Source organism: Eutrigla gurnardus (assembly GCF_963514095.1).
Source record: "Eutrigla gurnardus genome assembly, chromosome: 8".
In the NCBI taxonomy this organism is placed as follows: domain Eukaryota; kingdom Metazoa; phylum Chordata; class Actinopteri; order Perciformes; family Triglidae; genus Eutrigla; species Eutrigla gurnardus.
In genome coordinates, this window is record NC_139922.1 from 10,149,531 (window position 1) to 10,169,531 (window position 20,001).

Below are 20,001 nucleotides of genomic sequence, written 5' to 3' on the forward strand. Positions count from 1 at the left end.
GTGTGCATCCTATTTGCTTTGTAGTGGGCATCATGATGAGGTAAATATTTTAGTTGAACATTCAATTATGCAGTTGTTTTAGCACACCGGCTGCTGTATGACAGTCTGATGTTGGTATACACTGTCTTTGATGTTATGGTACAATACATGCTTTTATGTATGGTTGCATAAACTCTATATATTATTCATGAGAGTCCACAATAGCTTTTTTTTTTTCTTCTTTCGCTTGCTCTCTCACGTTCCCTTACACAAGGATGCACACAACACATGCATACTTTTTCTTCTTACATCAAGGGTTCTAAGTAGGATTCACTAACGGAGTACTGTAATTAATTTTTAATCCCACCGCCTTAAGGGAAAGACGCAATCTCTTCAAAGCTTCTTTTTTTTCATCATGACTTTAATGAGCTAGTTCAGGTAGGAATTAACTGTTGTAATCGTTATAAACGCATGTCATTGTCAAGTATATGTACAATGTATATACATTTGGCAGTGCATAACTTGCTTTTTTTCTTAAATCATGTATCACTCTCTATAAAATATTCCTTCAAAGGAGCATCCATGTTGACTTGACTGCTTATTTTGGTATAGTTTGCAGGCCACTTTTTGGTTTTAAAATACATTTGTTGCACCTATAAGTGTTAAAAGTCCTTTAAATGAAAGTTGCATTCACATCAGTATAAGAACCACCACAGAGAATAAACAATGCTTAATGAGTAATCGATTCGCTCTCCTATAGGCGCAGCATGAAGCGCAAAGCCGCCTTCACCTGTCCATTCAACGGGAGCTGCACCATCACCAAGGACAACCGGCGCCACTGCCAGGCCTGTCGTCTCAAACGCTGCATTGACATCGGCATGATGAAAGAGTGTGAGTAGACTTTTTCTCACGTCTGACGTTCCAGCAATGGTGCATTGATTTTGAGGTCATAGCTTGAGATGGAGCTGTGAAGTTAAGCTGCACTATTCTAGTTCCAACAGTTTTTCACTGTTTGGATCTCATATTGGTCATTAGCTGTACACTAAACACAAATTTAGTTCAAACATAGACTGAAGAGATGATCTGACTTATTTGTAGTGCAGTTCCAGTTTTTTTTTACGCAAATGACGAGACGGTTCTAGCATTTTCTCGGTTACATCAAATTCACATCTTACCCTGTAGAAGGATGTTTTAAATTGTTTATTGAAATCTTAGATCTAAAGACTACTAACCAGATTACATGACTACATAAAAACTGCTAATGACAGTTGCAACGTTCAGTAAGTAAGATTCCTATATTTCTAAATTGAGTAATAATTAAGCAGGATGTTGCATCTTTGACTTTAATGTAATATTCATTAAGGCATCTGGATCTGCTCCTGGTGCTTTTTCAGGATCAGTGCTTAGCGTTAAACTAATGGTGTGTTTCATTGCTAATTTTCTATTTTGTTGCACTTGAGCAGACGTTTTAGTTTAGCCATTGCCATATTTTCCGATCTTATTATAACGCCAGTGAGAGCAAGGCAGCCTACAGTCCTATTTAATGAGTTGTTGTGACTGGCTCACCGAATAGCTGCCTTTTTCACCCATGTCTCAACATATCTGCTTGCAATTAGACAGAATTAGACAAGATTCAAAACCAAGAATTAAACCTCATAACTCTAATTTAAATACTGTATTGCAAACAATGTTTTGTTTTTATTTTTCTCATTATATTTTACAGTTATTGTTTAATTGGTGCTCTGCATTATGCTATCATTATCCATTATTTCAATCCTATGTAGTATTCAGTGATTATGGCTGTGTACGAATTCACTCACTACAAGTTATTAAGTATATAAATTACATTGTAGTGCTGTCTGAATGTATAGTGAGAATTATTATACTCTATATTTTAACCTATATAGTGGACTTTAAAGTAGTGTACAACCCATGGTCACCCATGGATGGCTCAGCCCAGAGGGAAAAGGATAAAAAAAAATGTTGTATGCTCTATTGCGCATGCATGTAGACTACAGAAGAAAATAATGAATATAGTAGCAGACTTAATGCCTCTGATAACATTACTACAGTCACTAACGTTAGCTAACTAGCTAACATTGTAACAGCAGACAAAGTTCATGATGTACATTAACAATGCATTATATATATTTACATTAGTACATTTAGTAAGTGAGGGTTTCAAAACATTAACAGACGTTTGAATTAAGACAGTGTAATCTAGAGCTTGTGCTCACTACTAACCTGTTGTAAACACTTAATCCAACTGCTGAAGTGTACTTACTCACCTGTTGCTCTGTTGTCGAGCAGTAAACGAGGGGCGTCCAAGGACCGTCTGAAATGAAACAATGATTTTTTTTTTTTTTTTTTTTTAACAAAAAATTATATTTGGGGCTAATTAAAAAAGTATCTGGGACTTTAGCCCCGAATAAAACAGCCTAGTGACGCCACTGGATGAGAGTATAGAGAGCAGAGCGATTGAGACAAATCCATGAGTTGGGGCACTAACATAATATATTTAATGTGAGTAGAGCAGTGCATCACAACACAGACTGTCTGAAAGTACTTTGTATTTATTTATTAATTTGGGAAAATAAGCTTATTACATTACAACGGGAGATTATACTGCTCCTTTTGTTCTTATCTTTCACAATAAAAGCCCTGGACATGTCCCCAGCATCACTGCTTGCCAGGGGAACATTTGCTGACAATATGTATTTATTACAAAAAAAAATGTCTTCATTTATTCTGGATGGCCCACCAGCTGCCGTTAATCTGACAGAAAGTGTTTTTTCATTTAGCAGATGAGCTCACTAGAGAGTCCTCTACATAGTTTTCATAGAAACCCTGGATAGTGAATAGGGAGTAGTGAATGACTGAGTGATTTTGAACACAACTGATATTGTCTTTATTTGCTTTGTTATACTCTGTAACACAATAAATGCATTTTTAGATGTACCTGGAGACATGAAGTGCCAGGTTGGCTGGTGCAAGCAGAAAACAGGTTTCCTGCTTGCATGACATTTAATTCAATATTAGGAGACATTCAGGAAGAACAGCAGCCAATAGAATCAATGGCGGTGTGTAAATTGATCTGATGTGAAACAAGAAGACAGTCAATAGTGGATATACATAAGACAGGTTGTACCATATGGCAAAGTCAGGCTTGGGTCGAATACAAGCTGTAATGAATAGTTTTTGTATTTAATGGTGCTTTTCTAAGAAGCCGATGGGCTTTCCTATCATCAGTGAGTTTTTGATGGTATCAATCAAAGTGTGGTAATTTATCTTAACTGATGGAAATTGCATGCTTGTTATGTTTGAAAGGCTGTATGCCACGCTTCTGCTCTCAACCATGTTGCTTATGCATAAAGTACCAGGATGTAATACGTAATAAGTAGATAAGTAGAAGGCGTTGTGAAGAGAGACAGAGACGTCAGCTCAGCCCCATGTTCACACAAAATGACACCTTGTCACAGCTGAATCATAATTACTAATTCTTTATTTTGCATACAAATGATCATATTATCCGCTAGTTATTATGCCTTTGGCCCTGTGTCACACCTATTTAAATGTTAAAGAGGGCTTTTCTTCATAACAAGGCCTGCAAGACAGTGTGCAGTGTGAATTTCAACAAACGAATAGGAAGTAGCACCAACAGCACTGTATCAGCATAACCATGACAAGTAGTAGATGACAAGAGGAGAATGAAAGAGAGAGGGGGGGGAACGGAAGGAAGCCAGGGGGGGGGTTAAGTCCTGGACAACAATGGTTCTCTTTCTTCAAAGAGACACACGATGGTCTTGCCCACATTTCTGTGTGTGTGTGTGTGTGTGTGTGTGTGTGTGTGTGTGTGTGTGTGTGTGTGTGTGTGTGTGTGTGTGTGTGTGTGTGTGTGTGTGTGTGTGTGTGTGTGTGTGTGTGTGTGTGCGCGTGCGTGCGTGCGTGCGTGTAACAGATGATGCAGGGCAGGGTTCAGCCTTCTGATAACCACTGTGTTGACCACAAATAGCCACATGACATTGGAGTGTCTGTATTGTGAGTAGAGTGAGTGGGAGGAGCCTGGCTTATCAGTATAAAATGGTCTCTTTGTCTCAGACAGTTAGCATTCAGGTTCATGGGGCGAAGGAAGTCCACTGTACTTACAGCTGCTCCGCATGTCTGTGCTGTGTCTGTGGACTGTACTGTCTGTGGACTGCCTGTAGAAAAGCTGACCTTCGGCAGTAATAAACCGGTTTCAAGAATTCTGCCTTAATGCCAACTGCAAAGGCAGAATCGCTCCAGGGTGATGCTGAAAAGATTTGGGATGGCTGGCTAGTGATTTGTGCTTGGCATTAAAAGAGCAAATTCATATTATTGACTCTGGTTGATTCCCATCACATTCTTCTAAAGACTACAGGTATGTGTTCGTCTGCAGTCTGATTGAAGTGATAGTCAATCGGCAAAATGGTATCATACACTACAGATCCACAAGTTACGTTTATTAAAGGTCCCATATTATGAAAAACATGTTTTCTCTGGTCTCTACACCTATAAATTGGTCCTCCCTGAGGCTGTCAACTCCCAGGATGAGGAAAACAAGCGACTCCTGTATGGTCTCTGCAGCCCCCCCCCCCCCCCCCCCCCCACTGGTACAACGGCACTCCTACAGGCTGTTCAGATTCAGCTCCCGTCGTTACGTAATGAAGGGATTAATTTGCATAGGTCGACCTCCTCTGCACGATGATAGGAGATATCAGAGAGGAGGCGTTCATCACCGAGGTGAAGTTCGGTGTGTCCTGCAGTGAAATAGCAGAGAGATAGCGGCGTTTCACAATGTTGTCGCTCAGAGCTAGACATGCAAATTGCTCTGTTGTTGGTTGTACAAATCAACATAAGTGCTTATATTCTGTCCCAGCTACAGATGAACAGAAGAGACAGTTGTTGCGTTTCATTTTTAATGACAATGTGCCGGCCACGGTCCGTGTTAGCTTCTATGTGTGTGCTAACCACTTCACATCGGACTGCTTCAGTAACGAGGGTCAGTACAAAGCTGGCTTTGCCTCGAAACTGACCCTCGTAAAAGGATCTGTCCCAACCATACGGGACCCAGCAACTTCACCTGAGCCACACAGGCGAGCCATAGCGATACATCCACCATTAACATGCGCATGTTTCCACTAGCGTAAGCGGCATCGTCTCCGTCTCTCTCCAAATAGGCAATGACAGACGGAGCTCATTAGCATTTAAAGGTGCAGACACAGAAACAACCTGTTCTCAGCAGAGCTCATTTGAGCAACTTTTAGACAGCTGAAATTCAGGACCATGGATGGGTTTGGGGAAATGCATATCGAAAACAGTGTTGTTGGACGTCTGACAGCTGTGTGGAATTGAGGAAAAACAGTATAATATGGCCACCGTTTAATTGTAGTGCAACAAGCACCAGGAAGCAGCAAAATAAGCTCACATACTTGTGCACATGTTTATTATTTATTTGAAATGATTCATGTCCTGTTGTTGAACTAAATAATGAATTTAAATTCTAAAGAAGTATCGCTCAGTCTATTGCAGAAATGTGCTGGCATGGCTGAGGTGAAGTTGGTTCACTGATTCATTAAATGTGGCTTTGTGCTGATGTAAAATGGATTTACTTTACTCCATACTAACTGTAAAGATCTCCTTCTGTCCAGCATTGGTGGATGTACGCATACATAACAGCATGTACAGTTGTAAAAGAGACATGCATGTAAACAACACAGAGATGAAATATGACCAGACACAAGCTCATCTGACCAGACTAGCCACGAAGAGGGAAACATGACTTGTTTGTGCGTATCTGCATGTTGGTCTTATTAGCACGTTCCTAAACAGCCGTTACATGTTTGTGCATTTCAACGGTCCTTCTTGTTACAGCGCCGACAAATATGAGGGGCCCCGGCAGAGTCTTTATCCTTAAGAAATGAATATTGTCATTACATTTCCCTGTCTTGCTTCACTGGCAAAGAAGTGTGCTTGTACTGAAGTAATTAATCTTTCATAGGATAACCTAAACATTGTTTTGTGGCTTCTTGAAAGACATTTTGAACAAGATTTCCTAATATGAAGTTTCAGGATGTATTCATGCATTGTTTTCTCAATATGACTCTCATTTTAATGCAAGATGGTGTATTTTGTTCATAAATGCATATTTGAGGATTGATTATAAACCAGTTACCCCTTGTCTTGTGGGCAAGCATTTGCCTGCCTTTATGATATTCTCTCCTTTATGTTTGCAGCTTTATCTAAGCTTGACCAACAAGCAGTTAGAAGTGTGTGTGTGTGTGTGTGTGTGCCCTCTGTGAGCTGTGCCAGCTGAGTTTGTAGTAAACACCTCTACGCTGTCCTTGTTTGACTGAGGTTAGAGACATGCCAGGAGAAGACCTCCCCCTCTCCCCTTCCCTCCCCGAGTGAGTGAGTGAGTGAGTGAGTGTGTGCATGTGTGTGTGTGTATTTGCATGCTGTTTGCCTGTTTTTGCAGGTGTTTATTCCTCACAAGATTGGAATCACAGGAGAATTTCTGAAACGTTTTAGCCTTTCAATATTTGAATAATCACCCTCAGTGTCTTCTCCTGCAGTGCCGTCCTCTATTTGCATCTCTACTTTGTATTCTTCACCCTCTCTCTCAGTCTTTTGTATTCTGTCTCTTTGACAAGCTTTACACCTGCATTGCCATAAGTGCCAGATGCTTAATTCATTGTTGGCTCGACATGTCAAATGGAGGTGTGTTTGGCAGCTAAGTAAAATAAAAATGTCTATTTCCCCCAGTTGCTCAGCTTATCTCGGACCATTTGAAAACAGTTTTATTTGATCTCAAATACCGTGTTTTCTGCATTCTCATTGGCTGTAGCTCCCCAACAGGTCAGCTATTTAGCCGACGAGGTGATGCATCAGCGACGGCGAGCCAGTACCAAATTTACCATGTAGTTTATTTTTCTGTTCTACCTGGTTTAGGTGCTTTGAAAAGAAAAGACAAAAATGAACACCCATATTGGTAGGGAAAAACCCTGATTGTCTTAAATAGTATCAATTATTTAGTATAATAATAAAATATGATGATGATGATGATGATATTTTTCAAATATAATATATTTTGACAAATTCCACAGGATAACGTTTTACAGCTGATTCAATTTCAATAAGATCCACAATTTTGTCAGTGTTCTCCATATAGAATAAATCATAGGGCCTTAAGCGATTTTTTCAAACTTGAATCTTTGTTTTCATATTTGTAAGAAACCAGAAAGTTCATAAGCTCATGCATTCCTTGCTTACTGCACCGTTGAAATATAGCACATCTGTTTCAGCAATAAGTCAACCAAAACAAGTCAACAGGGACTAAACTGGACTAAAGCCCACATGAAGGCATTTTATAAAAATGGCTAAGTAGTATCTGCTGCTTATAGCCCATGTCTTCCTGTCACCATGCACATGTCCACTGAGAGTTATTGGTAAGCCATTAAGCATGACACCCTGCATGTGTGGCTGCCTGACCTGAATTTACCTCTCGGAGCATCACGCTCCCAGGGCAGCTGTAGAACAAATATCGGCCACACACTAAATCCAGCTTGGCGTATATAACACCAAACCTGAGCAGCATCCACAGTGTTTAACTGGTCACTCAGCTGGTTAATGAGTAAACCCGCTGAGAACCTCTGGCCTCCACTACAAGGAGACTTTGCCATTCTCTCTTTGTCAGGGTCTCTGGCATTACTGGTGTTGACTAAACACCCCCTTCTCTGCCTCACTGTTTGCCTTTCTTTCTGCCTTTCTTTTCTTTGCCAAGCAGAGCACCACATCACCGCATCTAATCAGTCACTTTTTCAAACAGCCAACTTTCTTTTGGTTTCTTTTGGTGTGTCTGCCAAGCGCAGTGGGGTGGTCAAGATGTTCCTTTGATGGTCCGTTGTTTTTTTTTTGTAAACTCCTGCCTTAATGATGCCATCTGGGGCTCAAACTTGGCTGGAGACTGACTAGTTCAATCATGTCCCAGGCCTTAGTATAGCTGTTTTGACAGCCTGTGCCAAAACTTTGACCAAACTGTGCCTATTCATGATCGGGCTTCTAGCAGCATACTTGGATGTCCTCACCACGAGAGGTTGTTCTCGGCAATGCGCTGCTGGCTTGGTACTGGTTGGACACTGGAGCGCAGCCAACGCCTAATTAATGACGGTGGGTAAAAGGAGATGAAAGCCAAGAAAATCCTTTGGTTAGCTAAGCAGTCGTAGTCATTCAGTTGCCTTTTTAAGCCTGTGTAGCCAAACTGTTGTTGTTGTCTGCATCGCCACATTTTGTGGTTACGTAACGCCGCTTCTCTGGTTGCAATTCAGGGTGCAATCACTGAAAATCCACTTCAAATATAGTTGTTTGCAGCTTCCAGGAAAACAACCAGTATTTAGTGTGAGGTGCATGACCTGAGCACCATTTATTTTCGAGTCATCCATGCCATCTCATTAGTCTCTTAAACGAGCAGTTACTGTTAAAATGTGCATTTATTTGGTGTATTTATACCTTTGATTCCAATATGTACAATTGTCAAGGCCAAAACATATTTCACTGACATTTTAATAACAGGTTACAGATAAACACTTTTAGGCATGGTTGTATTAACAGGGGAGGGCATTAAAAAATAAACATGTTAAGCGCAAATTTAGTTGTTTGTAGTAGTTTGCAGCAGACAAACAGAATAGTGTATGGAGCTTTTGTCTCCGTCTCTTAAAAATTCTCCCTGCCTATAAACCTAAACAAATGGCATCATATGATGGAGCTAAATTTAATGTCAAGTTAAGTATAAATAGTGAGACGCTGTCTGTGTTGCTGCCAGACCGTCGGAGCGTATGTGCGCCTGTTGTGACCTCATGGCTCTGGGCCTGTCTCTCTTTGGCAGTCATGATGTCTGTCTGTCTGCACAGTTGAGCGCTTCATGAGTAATCGGTCACTGTGGCAGAGAGTCAAAAGGATAATATGGGCCGAGGCATTCAGGGGTCAGTGCATTACTCCAGCAGTGGCCCACAGAGCTTCAGACCTGCACCACGTGGATAATAGCTGCAAATGTTGTGTATTTTTTTAGTTCAGTGGTAAATATTTTCTCTGGGTATATACAACTGCACAGTTCTAGTGTGTTGTTGGCTCTGCAATCATGGCACACTGTCCTGTATGTGCTGGAAGTTTCTTGCCATGAGCAACATTAAACACTGTCTACTAGGGGAATGCCCCCACACGGTCCTCAACACTTGAGTCAGCAGCTAGCTGCTAACAGTGCAAACAATGGCAACGATATTAAAATGTGTTTCAATTCAAGCAAAAAAGAAAACAACAGCTTTTGCTAAGTAGTTTAACAACAAATGTAACACAGAAGGATTTTTTCAGACAACCTCATTACACATGTCTCATCCACGCAGGGAACATTTCAGCCGCCTGTTTTTCATCTTTATAAAATCTCTTTAGGCACAGCTTGTATTCCAGGGTTTCCTGTTTCACACCATGAGTGACCACTCTGCAGCACACATCCAGATGTTGGTCATTCCGACTGTGCTGAGAGGCGTCTTTTAAAAGCAAATATTCTCGTGCAGGATTTGTGTGTTGGGCAAGGGTAAAGGGGATTCTGAATTCATTGAATGTTTAAAATAAACGTTCCACAACAACGGTTAAAACTGTAGCAGCGGCAGCTGGTGGAGAGTGTGTAGGTCTCAGAGGGCTGGGAGATACCAGCCACAGAAAGACCTCCAGAGATTCGGCTCTGTGAGTTAAAATTACAATTTTAGAAAGCCAATCGACCGAGGTGCTGTTGGTAGTGTGACTAACTGAGCCTTTCCACGATATCCATCCACCACAGCTGAATTTACTGTTTCTATTCTGTCATTTACCCGGTATTTTCACAGCAGCCACACAGCCAATGTTATCAGTTCTGTTCATTTATGTTCTGCAATAAGCTGATGTTGACTGATCTAACCAGATGGCTAACATTGACACAAGTTGACTGTACTTTTTTTTTTAAGTTAATGAAACTTAATTTCAAAGTATTCATTATTTATGTCTTGGAGGACGTTGGGTTTTTAAATCCAACAGAGATGGATGTAAATCTGTTGTGATTTGTATTAAAGGATGAGTGTTGTGAATGTAAGATCACAAACTAATGTAATTCTCTTAGACATGTGGAAGTGGCGTGCAAACCCAGAAATTCCCAAAAGATCCCCTTCATCCCGTCCAACCAGAGAGAGCCACTCTGAACAGTGTCTCATCCATTCTGCACCACCGTTCCACTCTGCTTGCAGTCTCTGCTCCTGCAGCATGAATAAGGCAAAAGGCACTTAAACATCCAACACCCACCGCATCAGCCGCATAAAAAGGCAGCAGACGTGACAGGCCTTTTCTCCTGGCCAAGGAGATGTATGGTTCATGTAACCTGGGATGGAAATATTTGGATCTTAAATTACAGCTTAGTTTTGAAGGCTAACTTTGTTTAACTGCTGACAAGTAGCTATTTTTTTAAACACAGTCCTGCAGCAAGACAGTTAGTTCATTTGTGTGTGGAATTGTAATGCAGATAATGTAAAGTGTTTAAAGTTTAAGGCAGGAAATGAGAAGGTGTGTTGAATGGTACTCTTCAATGATTTGGCTTTTCCCCCCCTTTGTTTCTTTAATCAGCATTGTCATCAGTATTTGTAAATGTATGTGAGTTTTTTTGTCTGATCAATGCAAGATATTTAAAAATATCCTCCATTCCATATTCTATTGCAGTCATACTGACAGACGAGGAGGTTCAGAGGAAGAAGGACATGATATTGAAGAGGAAAGAGGAGGAGGCAGCCCGAGAGGCGATGAGGCCACGTCTGAATGAGGAGCAGGCCCGGATCATCTCCAGTCTGGTGGAAGCTCACCACAAGACCTACGATGCCTCCTATTCTGACTTCTCCCGCTTCAGGGTTAGTCCTGTACAAAGATTTGTCCTTTACCAAGACCACATTCACTTTTCATTTATCCTCTCTGCCGCCAAAAGCACTTTGTTGTCCACCATAAATATGGGTGGAGCATGTCATGTCATGCAACAAAAGGGAGGGTTCCCTTAAGCATGGAATGAGGCCATAATACTTAATTTTACAGTACAAAGATATAGAAGCAAATGTTCTTTTTTCATCACGTTAGATACAGCACAATGTGCCTGATGCATTTTCAAGTTAGCAGCCTGCCATCATAGATACTCCATTCTCAAGAGGTTAAAGAGTGGCTGTACACCGGTATGTCTTTTGGAAGGTTTAAACTAAATTAAATAAGTGGTACTTTACTGCGACATGTCAATGCTTCTGACCTAATTTATATACATTTTCTGTTTGAAGATTTATATAAATAAATAAATGTGTGTCGTTACTGATTTATCTAGTAGATGAAGCTTCTTGCAAGTTGTTTCATTTTACTTAATTAGCGGCTGGCTAGCTAACATTAGCTTGCAAATTCCACCATGTTTCCATGCCAACGGACGTACTGTAATCAGCTTAACCAGGAGAGAACAGCAGACAGTCTCTCTGGAGATGGAGGCGCTTTGTGCTGGCCGAATGAAAGCGGCTACAGCCTCGGCGGTCCGTCTCCTGGCGCCCGTTCTCCTTCTGGGAAAGTAGTCTCCCAGCGGTGTGGAGTGAGCACGGGGTGTAATTATTATCCCATTTGTGGTCTGATAAACAGTAAATCCATCAAATTAAGTGCCCCGTGCCATATTGCTATTTTCCAAGATATTGAAGCTGTCATGTTGTCGACGCTGCGTCAAGACTTTTGTCATAGGGAAGAGGGCGTGGTTTCATCTCTCTTTTTGGCATTTAAAAAAAATATGCAGTGGGTGGACTAAGATGGATACGAGAGTGAAGGCTGGATTATGCTTCCGCGTAGTGATCACGCAATGGCTACGCAACGGCCACGCAGTTGCTTGGAGACCGTGATGGTTCTGCGTTGGGTTTACGTGTCGAAATGCAATTCAATGCCACACCGGTAAAGGGCGCTATGTTTTTTGTAAAGACTGACCGACCGACCGAGACTCTTGACGTATATCGTCGTTAGCCTCGTTATAGCCTATTTGTTTACTTTCCGGCTTTAAACGTCCACATTTTTTCAGAACTTGGTGTTTTATTTCTTTGTGCAAAAGCGAGAAGGTGCAAACAATAAAACGAGGTGAAAACAATAAAAGTAGCCTTTTAAAAGTTTAAATGGCGGTGTTTATGAGTGGAAACCGGATAGCGGTCTCCAGCGGATGTAGTTAGCGGACCAATCACAGCCAATGCCGCTGTGTTGGTGTTGCGTTGGTGTTGCGTCGCCTCGACGCGCGTCTAGGATTTTTGGGAGGTGCACGTCAGGCCCTTGCGTTGGACGTAAGTGGTCCGCAAGCCCCCTTGCGTTGTGTCGACGCGGAAGCATAACTCAGCCTTTACACGTTCCAAACACACACACACACACAAAAAACTAATAATAGCATATGGAGGTCATCTGGTCGGCTTCACCATAACATGACAGAGCGTTTTCTTTACGTTTTTATCCATAACTATAATTGGCAAAAGGAGTCAAAAGGAAATGTACTTGAAGCATAAAAATCTGCTTCAAAGTCGATTAACAATTCACATTTTACTTGAGATGCAGGTCAGAGCTGTTTCATGGGCTTTCTAGACGGTAGTAACACCATGCGGTATCTCCTTGGCAACGGCAGCATGTGGATTAGGGTTGTGCTGATACACATGATCTCAGGGACTGATTATTATTATTATTAGAAATTGAATTTTCAGCAGCCCGTCACTCACATGACATCGACACACAGGACCATGCACACACCTCCACTCTGGTTGTTAATATAATTTAGCCCTACAGAACATTTCACAGCTTCATTCTTTACTTAATAACTTTGGAAATATGATAAATAATGATACTGTCACAGTGAGAATCCCAGAAAAACAGGCAGAAATATAAACATCTGGCAAAGTGCTCACTACGGTCTCTCTGTAGCTCCTGTTCCAACAGGTGTCTCCAGGACCACATTATGCAACGATGACACACACGCACAAGTTGAAAACAATACTAGTGTGGCTGGTTTTATTGCATTTCTGTGCACTTGCCTGTGCTTTTATAATTTATCGCCTCTGGTCTTCATATCAGTTAAGATCACACGAGGCATAAACACATGTGAGGTGGTAGTGACAGCCAGATTTATTATTGAGCGGTTTAAATGTCTGCTGTATATGAAAGGCATTCAGCACCACTCCTGTGATCTTGACATAGCTGTAAATAGTGTCTCCAACCACAGACATATATACTTCAGGGCAACATGTCAGTCACCGTCGCTCGCCTGTGTGTGTTTTCAATTTACTCAACACACGTAACAAGAGTCACCAAAGGCGCTTAACCACCCGACGGAGGCGTCATAATTTCTTCCTCCACGTTCCGAACTTGATACTTTCAGGGGATATTCGCTCTGGCGACCGCAACAATCGGGTCGTCAAGAGTAAATGCGACAGAGGATGCAGATCGGACGGAACGTCTGAGAAAGTCTCAAAACACTTTTCTCTTCGTCTGTGATTTATTGACATCCAGTGTGCTTCCAGCACACACTGTGCAGACAGCCACAACCAACCAGATATTAAGTTGTGGGTGTCTCTTTGAACTCAGTGTGAACCTTTCAAGACCACTAAACCACCTCCAATTAGTCTAAAATGTGTGTTTTTCCAGAAGTGATGAGCAATTGTTTTCCTTAAGATAATGTGGATGCGTATTTAATAAAAACATGATGTCATGTGGCAACAAACTGATGCTTTTCAAGAAAAACATATTGTATTGCTTTTTAGAGAACTTGAATCTTCGTGTAAACATGGAAATAAGCCGGTTCTGGTTGGGTGCCTGCAGTGCATTGTGTCGTGTATTACATAGTGATATATTAATAGTGATATGACTATCTGTGTTTCTCTGTGTGTATTCACAGCCTCCTGTGCGCGAAGGCCCAGTAACACGCAGTGCCAGCAGAGCCGCCTCCCTTCATTCTTTGTCTGATGCCTCCTCTGACTCATTCAACCACTCACCTGGTGAGAGTCCTTCTACTTCTGTCCTTTTTCTTTTCATCTTCTTTTTTCTCTTCCATGCTTCAGGGTTAACTTTACAAAGGATGCAGTCATGAAGAGCTCTTACTAAGGTCTTTGCCATTGAAAGCCCATTCAACATCTACCTATTGCTATCTCACTTATCAAGGCCTCTCACCAGAGTGACAAGCACACAGGCTCCACATGCGTCAGTATTTTCAGGATTTTGTGAGACTGTGGTGGGTTGGCCTCGAACTCCCTAGGATCCCCCAGCAATAATTTATTTTTAATATGGTGAACTTTGAGAGTAAAATTAAGAGGCTAGATCTATGAAGAACTCCTGTGCTCTTGTAAACTTTGATCACCATTCATGAATATGAACAAAGCAATGGTATACGAGATGGGGTCCGTGATTGACAGGTTGAGTAGGTTAAACATTGCCACAGACCTCTGCGGGCGACCTTGACCCTGGGCCTTTCAAAGCCGACAATTGAGCATCGAGTTAAATTCCTTCTCGTTCCGGTGTAAAAATATTTTCAGTCTTGATAAAACTGTGGTGGGCCTATGCCACCGTCTTGGTAATTAATGGGAAACACTGATGCATACTTCTTCAACTAAAACTAAGTCGTTTAATATTATATTCATTGCAAAGATTGTTGTGTATTTATCTATATACAATAGCGTAATGTCCTTGATCCTCTCAAAGTTATTGTTAACTAGTTCACAGTCAGTTAGTGTGTTACTTTGCACCAAAATGCCAGGATGGGGAGTAATGCAATTTTGCAAATAGGGAAGGATTTTGTTCCAATTTATGTTGTTTACTGTCAATGTAACAGCATATCCACACGTCTGAACAGGTCTGCAATTACCAAAACAAAGGCAGTTTTGAATTTCATCAAAAGAAAAATCATATTTTATATGTTTTGTATATTTGTACTCATCTAAGTTTGGCTTTAATGTAGATTTTCCTTTTTTGCATTTTGCTAATTGTACCTTTAAAACTGTAGCTTCATTAGTCGTCCCGAGGTAAATATGAATGGGAATGCTTTAATTTGCCAGCTTTTTGTTTATATGTTTTTATTTATTTTTAGTGTTTCGTCACAATCCAAATATAGGAAAGAAAGCATCTTCTTAAAGTACTATAAAAATGATAACAGTTTACGACTAACCGTATTCAATACTCCTCATGGCTGTGGATTCCCTTGTGATATCTTTGTTTTAGTGCCACTTAATCTCTTCCTTCTTCCTTACTCATCTTGTGTCCTAATCCCCTCCTCAAACAGAGTCTCTGGACACCAAGATGAACTTCAGCAACCTGTTAATGATGTACCAGGATGGCGCCGGCAGTCCAGACTCCAGTGAGGAGGACACAAAGCTCTCTATGCTGCCCCACCTGGCTGACCTGGTCTCCTACAGCATCCAAAAGGTCATAGGCTTCGCCAAGATGATCCCAGGCTTCAGGTACAAACGGACACGTGGGAACGTAGGGGAGGGGGGTGTTGTGGAGATTTGCATACACACCATAAGTTATCACTTTTATTAGAAACAACAGATATTATCCAGTACACATCCATAGTTGAAACTTAACTGAATATTACTGAAATAAAAAAACCTTGCTGCAGCGTAGTGGCTCTAAAGCAGTGGCTGTCAGCAACACTGCAACAACCCCCAGCAGACTGGCTGCTATAAGCCACACACAAAGCATGAAGCAGTAATGGAAGTTTTATTACCATGTTTTATGCACACATACTCTTTGAAGGATGATCTTTATATTTGAAATTCCATTAAAAGCTTTTTAAAAAACATGTGTCCTTGGTGCTGAAGATTTGCTCTCAGTCTATCCAATAAAAGTTCAAACTAAGTGTTTCAAATAATTGTAATCCCTGCACACAAATCAGTACTAATGAATGCACACTGTATGTTTAATACACACAAACCTATTGCAGGATAAGCTGTCCAAGGTGTATATTTGAGGCTCCTTCCTTGAGGCTTACCATGGTAACAGTGGCCTCAGCACTGTCCTTGGTGCTGCAGATTTTCACTGAGTCATTCTATGCTTCATATCTTTCAACACAAATGAAGCATGAAACTTGATGACCTCTCTCACAAATAAGAAAATCCCTAATTTCAATGGAATGATTGGATTGATTTTTTTTATTTTTATTAATCAATAAACATGATTTTCTTAGTGCATGCCTTCCTAAGAGAGGCAAGCACAAGAGCAAACATTTAAACCACAGTGAACATGTTGAAAAGACAAATATGGATTTGAGTAGAATATTTGTGTAACCCGGTCTTTATCTGCAACCATGCAGAAATACAGGGTTTAAAAACAATGAATGGGCATGAGAACAAAGACAGGAAGTTGCACAGCATTCAAGTGTTGACATCCAATTTGAATGTCAGCATTATGAATGAAGCATGACTTCCTGTGCTGACGGATAAAGACTTTTACCTTTAACTATTGTGATGAAAGACAGAAAGACATTTGCATTTTGTCTGTTTTAAATCATTAGAATGATATGTCATTTTGGCTCTGGAAAATTGTGATGGGCACTTACTGTTTTATGACATTCACAAGACAAAAAGATGAAGCGAATTGAAGCATTAAATAAAGAAAAAATTGTCAGATTAACTGATATAAAATAACAAAGAAAGACATTGCTAGTTGCAACCCTAATCAAGACTGCTGAAGCTGACCTGTACTTTGATTGGCTCAGAAGGGCTCTGATATTGATTTGCAGTATATGCTGTTATCCTCTGGTGCCATGCGTCTGATTCTGGTCAAAATTAAACATTAGTACCCTTGCAGCTTTCTGCTGCTTTACTGGCTTCTGGTAATGATTTGTTGACTAGTAAAATTCTGCTGAATCCAACCAGAAGCACGCACAGTCAGACACGAAGGCTAGCAGGCCGAGCGAGCTCATCGCCCACACGCAGAGCACACTGATTCGCTGGCTACACGTTTGTGGGAAATTATCGGGTAAGGTGAGGTCCTATTATAACACCTTAAAAACAAGCTCTTCCAAGAATACGCTGGAACAGGCTGTAGCTTTTATCATGCTGTGCTGAGCCGTAAGTTTATAAATGTATGCACATACAGTGACCATGGGATAAAAGAATGGAGCAGAAGCATATGTAGATGCATAATGCATGTGTGTTTGCTTGTTATGAAACAGAAGAGTAATTGTTGATGTTCTAGCTTCATATTTACCTCCATTTATTCCCGCTGCTTGCCTCGTTGTTGAGCCGAGTCTCAGCTGTGTGCAGTTAGGGGGATTTCCTTTGGGAATATCGAAGAGTCTGGGATTTCTTTCTTTTCTTAGAAGATACCGCAGAACTACGATATCCGGGAGCTCTGTGCAGCTATAAGCGTTGACTCAAGGTGTTCAGACATGTTCTCGTCCTGGACCTCCGGATTATCTCCAATTAGACTCTTCAACCTCCTTCAACCTAATCCTGAGTCTTGATTTAGGAAGCACTTGCTGAATATTGTCCACCTTACCTTCTCTGATAAGAAATTATTGTAAATTCACAAAACCGTTATATATTTAATGCTCAACATTTAATAAAAAATGGTTTGAAAAGACTTAAATACTTTGTATATATGCCTCATACGCTGTAACACTGCTTCTATTGGGTTCTTCTCTGGAAAAGCTCTGCTGCAAGTTTTACAATTTCTTTAGAAGAAATACAAGAAAAAGTCATGAGTATTAGGAATCATTTTCTCCCATAGTAATGGTGAAGGTTTTTGGTCTTCCTCAAGTTACACCTGTAGTACTGTTTAAACAGTCAATATTGAATGTAACTTAGGAGTGTATGGAGTGTTGAGGACGGGGTTTTGCCAAAGACTCACTGAGTCTGCACGAGCACTTTTATGTGTGTGTGCTTTTATGGCCCCATCAAGCCTGGGGGTGGAAACTGTTGCTACAGTAACCATATAATACATGCATTGTGCTTGTTTTCCTTATACGTTTCCCAGATACACACAGACATGCACACACGTCGAGTAGAACTTCCTGACTGTTATCTGTTAGATGGAACTTGCCACATGAACAATTGCAATCAGACAAAACATGGTAAATTGCACTCATCTTTTGCGTAACGGACGTTGAGATGGAGTGATGCTTTATTATGGTGCAATCATTCTTTTTGAATTCGCTCTTGAGTGTTTATTTCCCACACACTACCAGTGGACATAACCATACATACATACATTAGCTCTGTCTACCCAAGAGCACCATGGATGTATGAAGATTTCCTTTAACCCTGCCTCCATGCTCTTGGTCCAGGCTGGCTGTCGGGCTCATTCACATGACTGGAGGAAGGACAATAACTCTGGATTCAGCTATTACTGTAGTTAACATGTTTTAGGACCTAATGGTTTAAATAAGGTCTATTCAAGTATTCATACTGTGAAGTTGATTTACCTCAAATGAAAAAAATATCTGCTTTCCCAATTTAAGTCAACAGGGAAAGTCTTTTTGGGCCCAGTGGTTGTCATTCCATCATTTAGCCACGATGTAAATTGGAGGCTTGAATGGCACAACTCCATACATTTATCATTTATTAACAATCACAAAACATACCGTTTATATTATATGTGTATTTTGCATTTGTTGAAGATGACCAAGCTTTATATTTAGTGACACATTTTACAGTTTAAAAATGTGTTTGTCAGTTCTCTCTGGTGGAGAGACAGTGTAATGGTGATTATTTTATTTTTTTTCATTTTCATATTTGTACATTTTCTTCCATGGAATATTACACTTAAAACCTCCCTCAATTATATATTTGCATTTCTGTGCTGCAATTTATTGTTATTTCTTGGCAATGTCTACAGAATACAGTGTGATACGCTGAAATTGGTCAATGAATCTGTTTACCGAAAACATTTGCACTGACTATGCAGTTTCTGTACAACTGAGGTTAAAATGAATATGAGGGTTTTTTTGAGAAGTAGATACGGTACGAAGACAGCTATTGACTGTGAAGGTTTCTGCATCTGTGACTGTTCCAGAGATCTGACGGCCGAAGACCAGATCGCTCTATTAAAGTCGAGTGCCATCGAGATCATCATGCTGCGTTCAAACCAGTCCTTCAGTCTGGAAGACATGTCCTGGAGCTGCGGAGGACCTGACTTCAAATACTGCATCAACGACGTTACAAAGGGTTCGTTGACATCTCACCGTCGTTTTGTAACTAAAGAAACAGGATCATCTGTGGAATCAGTACATAAACACTTGAGCGGCATGTTTGGATTGTGCACACATAGGGTGTTGGAGTCCTTGCTTGTTAATCACACATCGTCTCAACACACACACACACACACACACACACACACTCCTCTTCTTCCTTGTGTACCCAATGCCCTGGAAGCTTCCATCAAGGCCACAACATCGAGCGCTGCATTGGTAATGATGATTTTTTTTTTATGTTTTTATATTGTTTTTCTCCCACCTTATATAACGGAGCCTTGCATGATCACCCACATACTGCTTTTCTACGCACATTGCAAAGTTTTCAGGTATTTTCATGGAAGCAATAAAGCAGCCACAAACACACACTCAGTTTTTATTCACTCACACATGCAGAGCAGGAAGCAATTCTGTCCGCAATGTATAAATATACATAGAGAGCACTGAAGCCAACGGCTGTGAGAAGTGTGTTTTCTTCTATAAATCATTGGGAAAGCACAATACACATTCCCCCTGTCGCAGTGCCAAAGCTGACGGTGTGTTTGTGTCGTCCTCCATAGCGGGTCACACTCTGGATCTGCTGGAGCCGCTGGTGAAGTTCCAAGTCGGTCTGAAGAAACTCAACCTGCACGAGGAGGAACACGTGCTGCTCATGGCCATCTGCCTGCTCTCCCCAGGTACTGCTTGTGTATGTTCACAGTGTAGGTGTATTCCCAGCTGAGGTTGTTTTTTTTTCCTTTTTTTTCCCCTTTTCTTTACGAACA

The 20,001-nt window shown here is 40.9% G+C and overlaps 1 protein-coding gene across 3 annotated transcripts in view; it reads left to right on the forward strand.

The window, feature by feature from the left end:
• The window catches only part of vdra (vitamin D receptor a), an 86,561-nt gene that overhangs the window by 57,348 nt on the left and 9,212 nt on the right, over positions 1 to 20,001 (forward strand). For all 3 annotated transcript variants that reach the window (XM_084014805.1, XM_084014804.1, XM_084014806.1), the window contains 6 exons: positions 740 to 870; positions 10,735 to 10,919; positions 13,946 to 14,045; positions 15,323 to 15,500; positions 19,060 to 19,211; positions 19,798 to 19,914. In XM_084014805.1, coding sequence (XP_083870931.1) covers positions 740 to 870; positions 10,735 to 10,919; positions 13,946 to 14,045; positions 15,323 to 15,500; positions 19,060 to 19,211; positions 19,798 to 19,914 — 863 coding nt within the window. The remainder of the gene's footprint in view (positions 1 to 739; positions 871 to 10,734; positions 10,920 to 13,945; positions 14,046 to 15,322; positions 15,501 to 19,059; positions 19,212 to 19,797; positions 19,915 to 20,001) is intronic.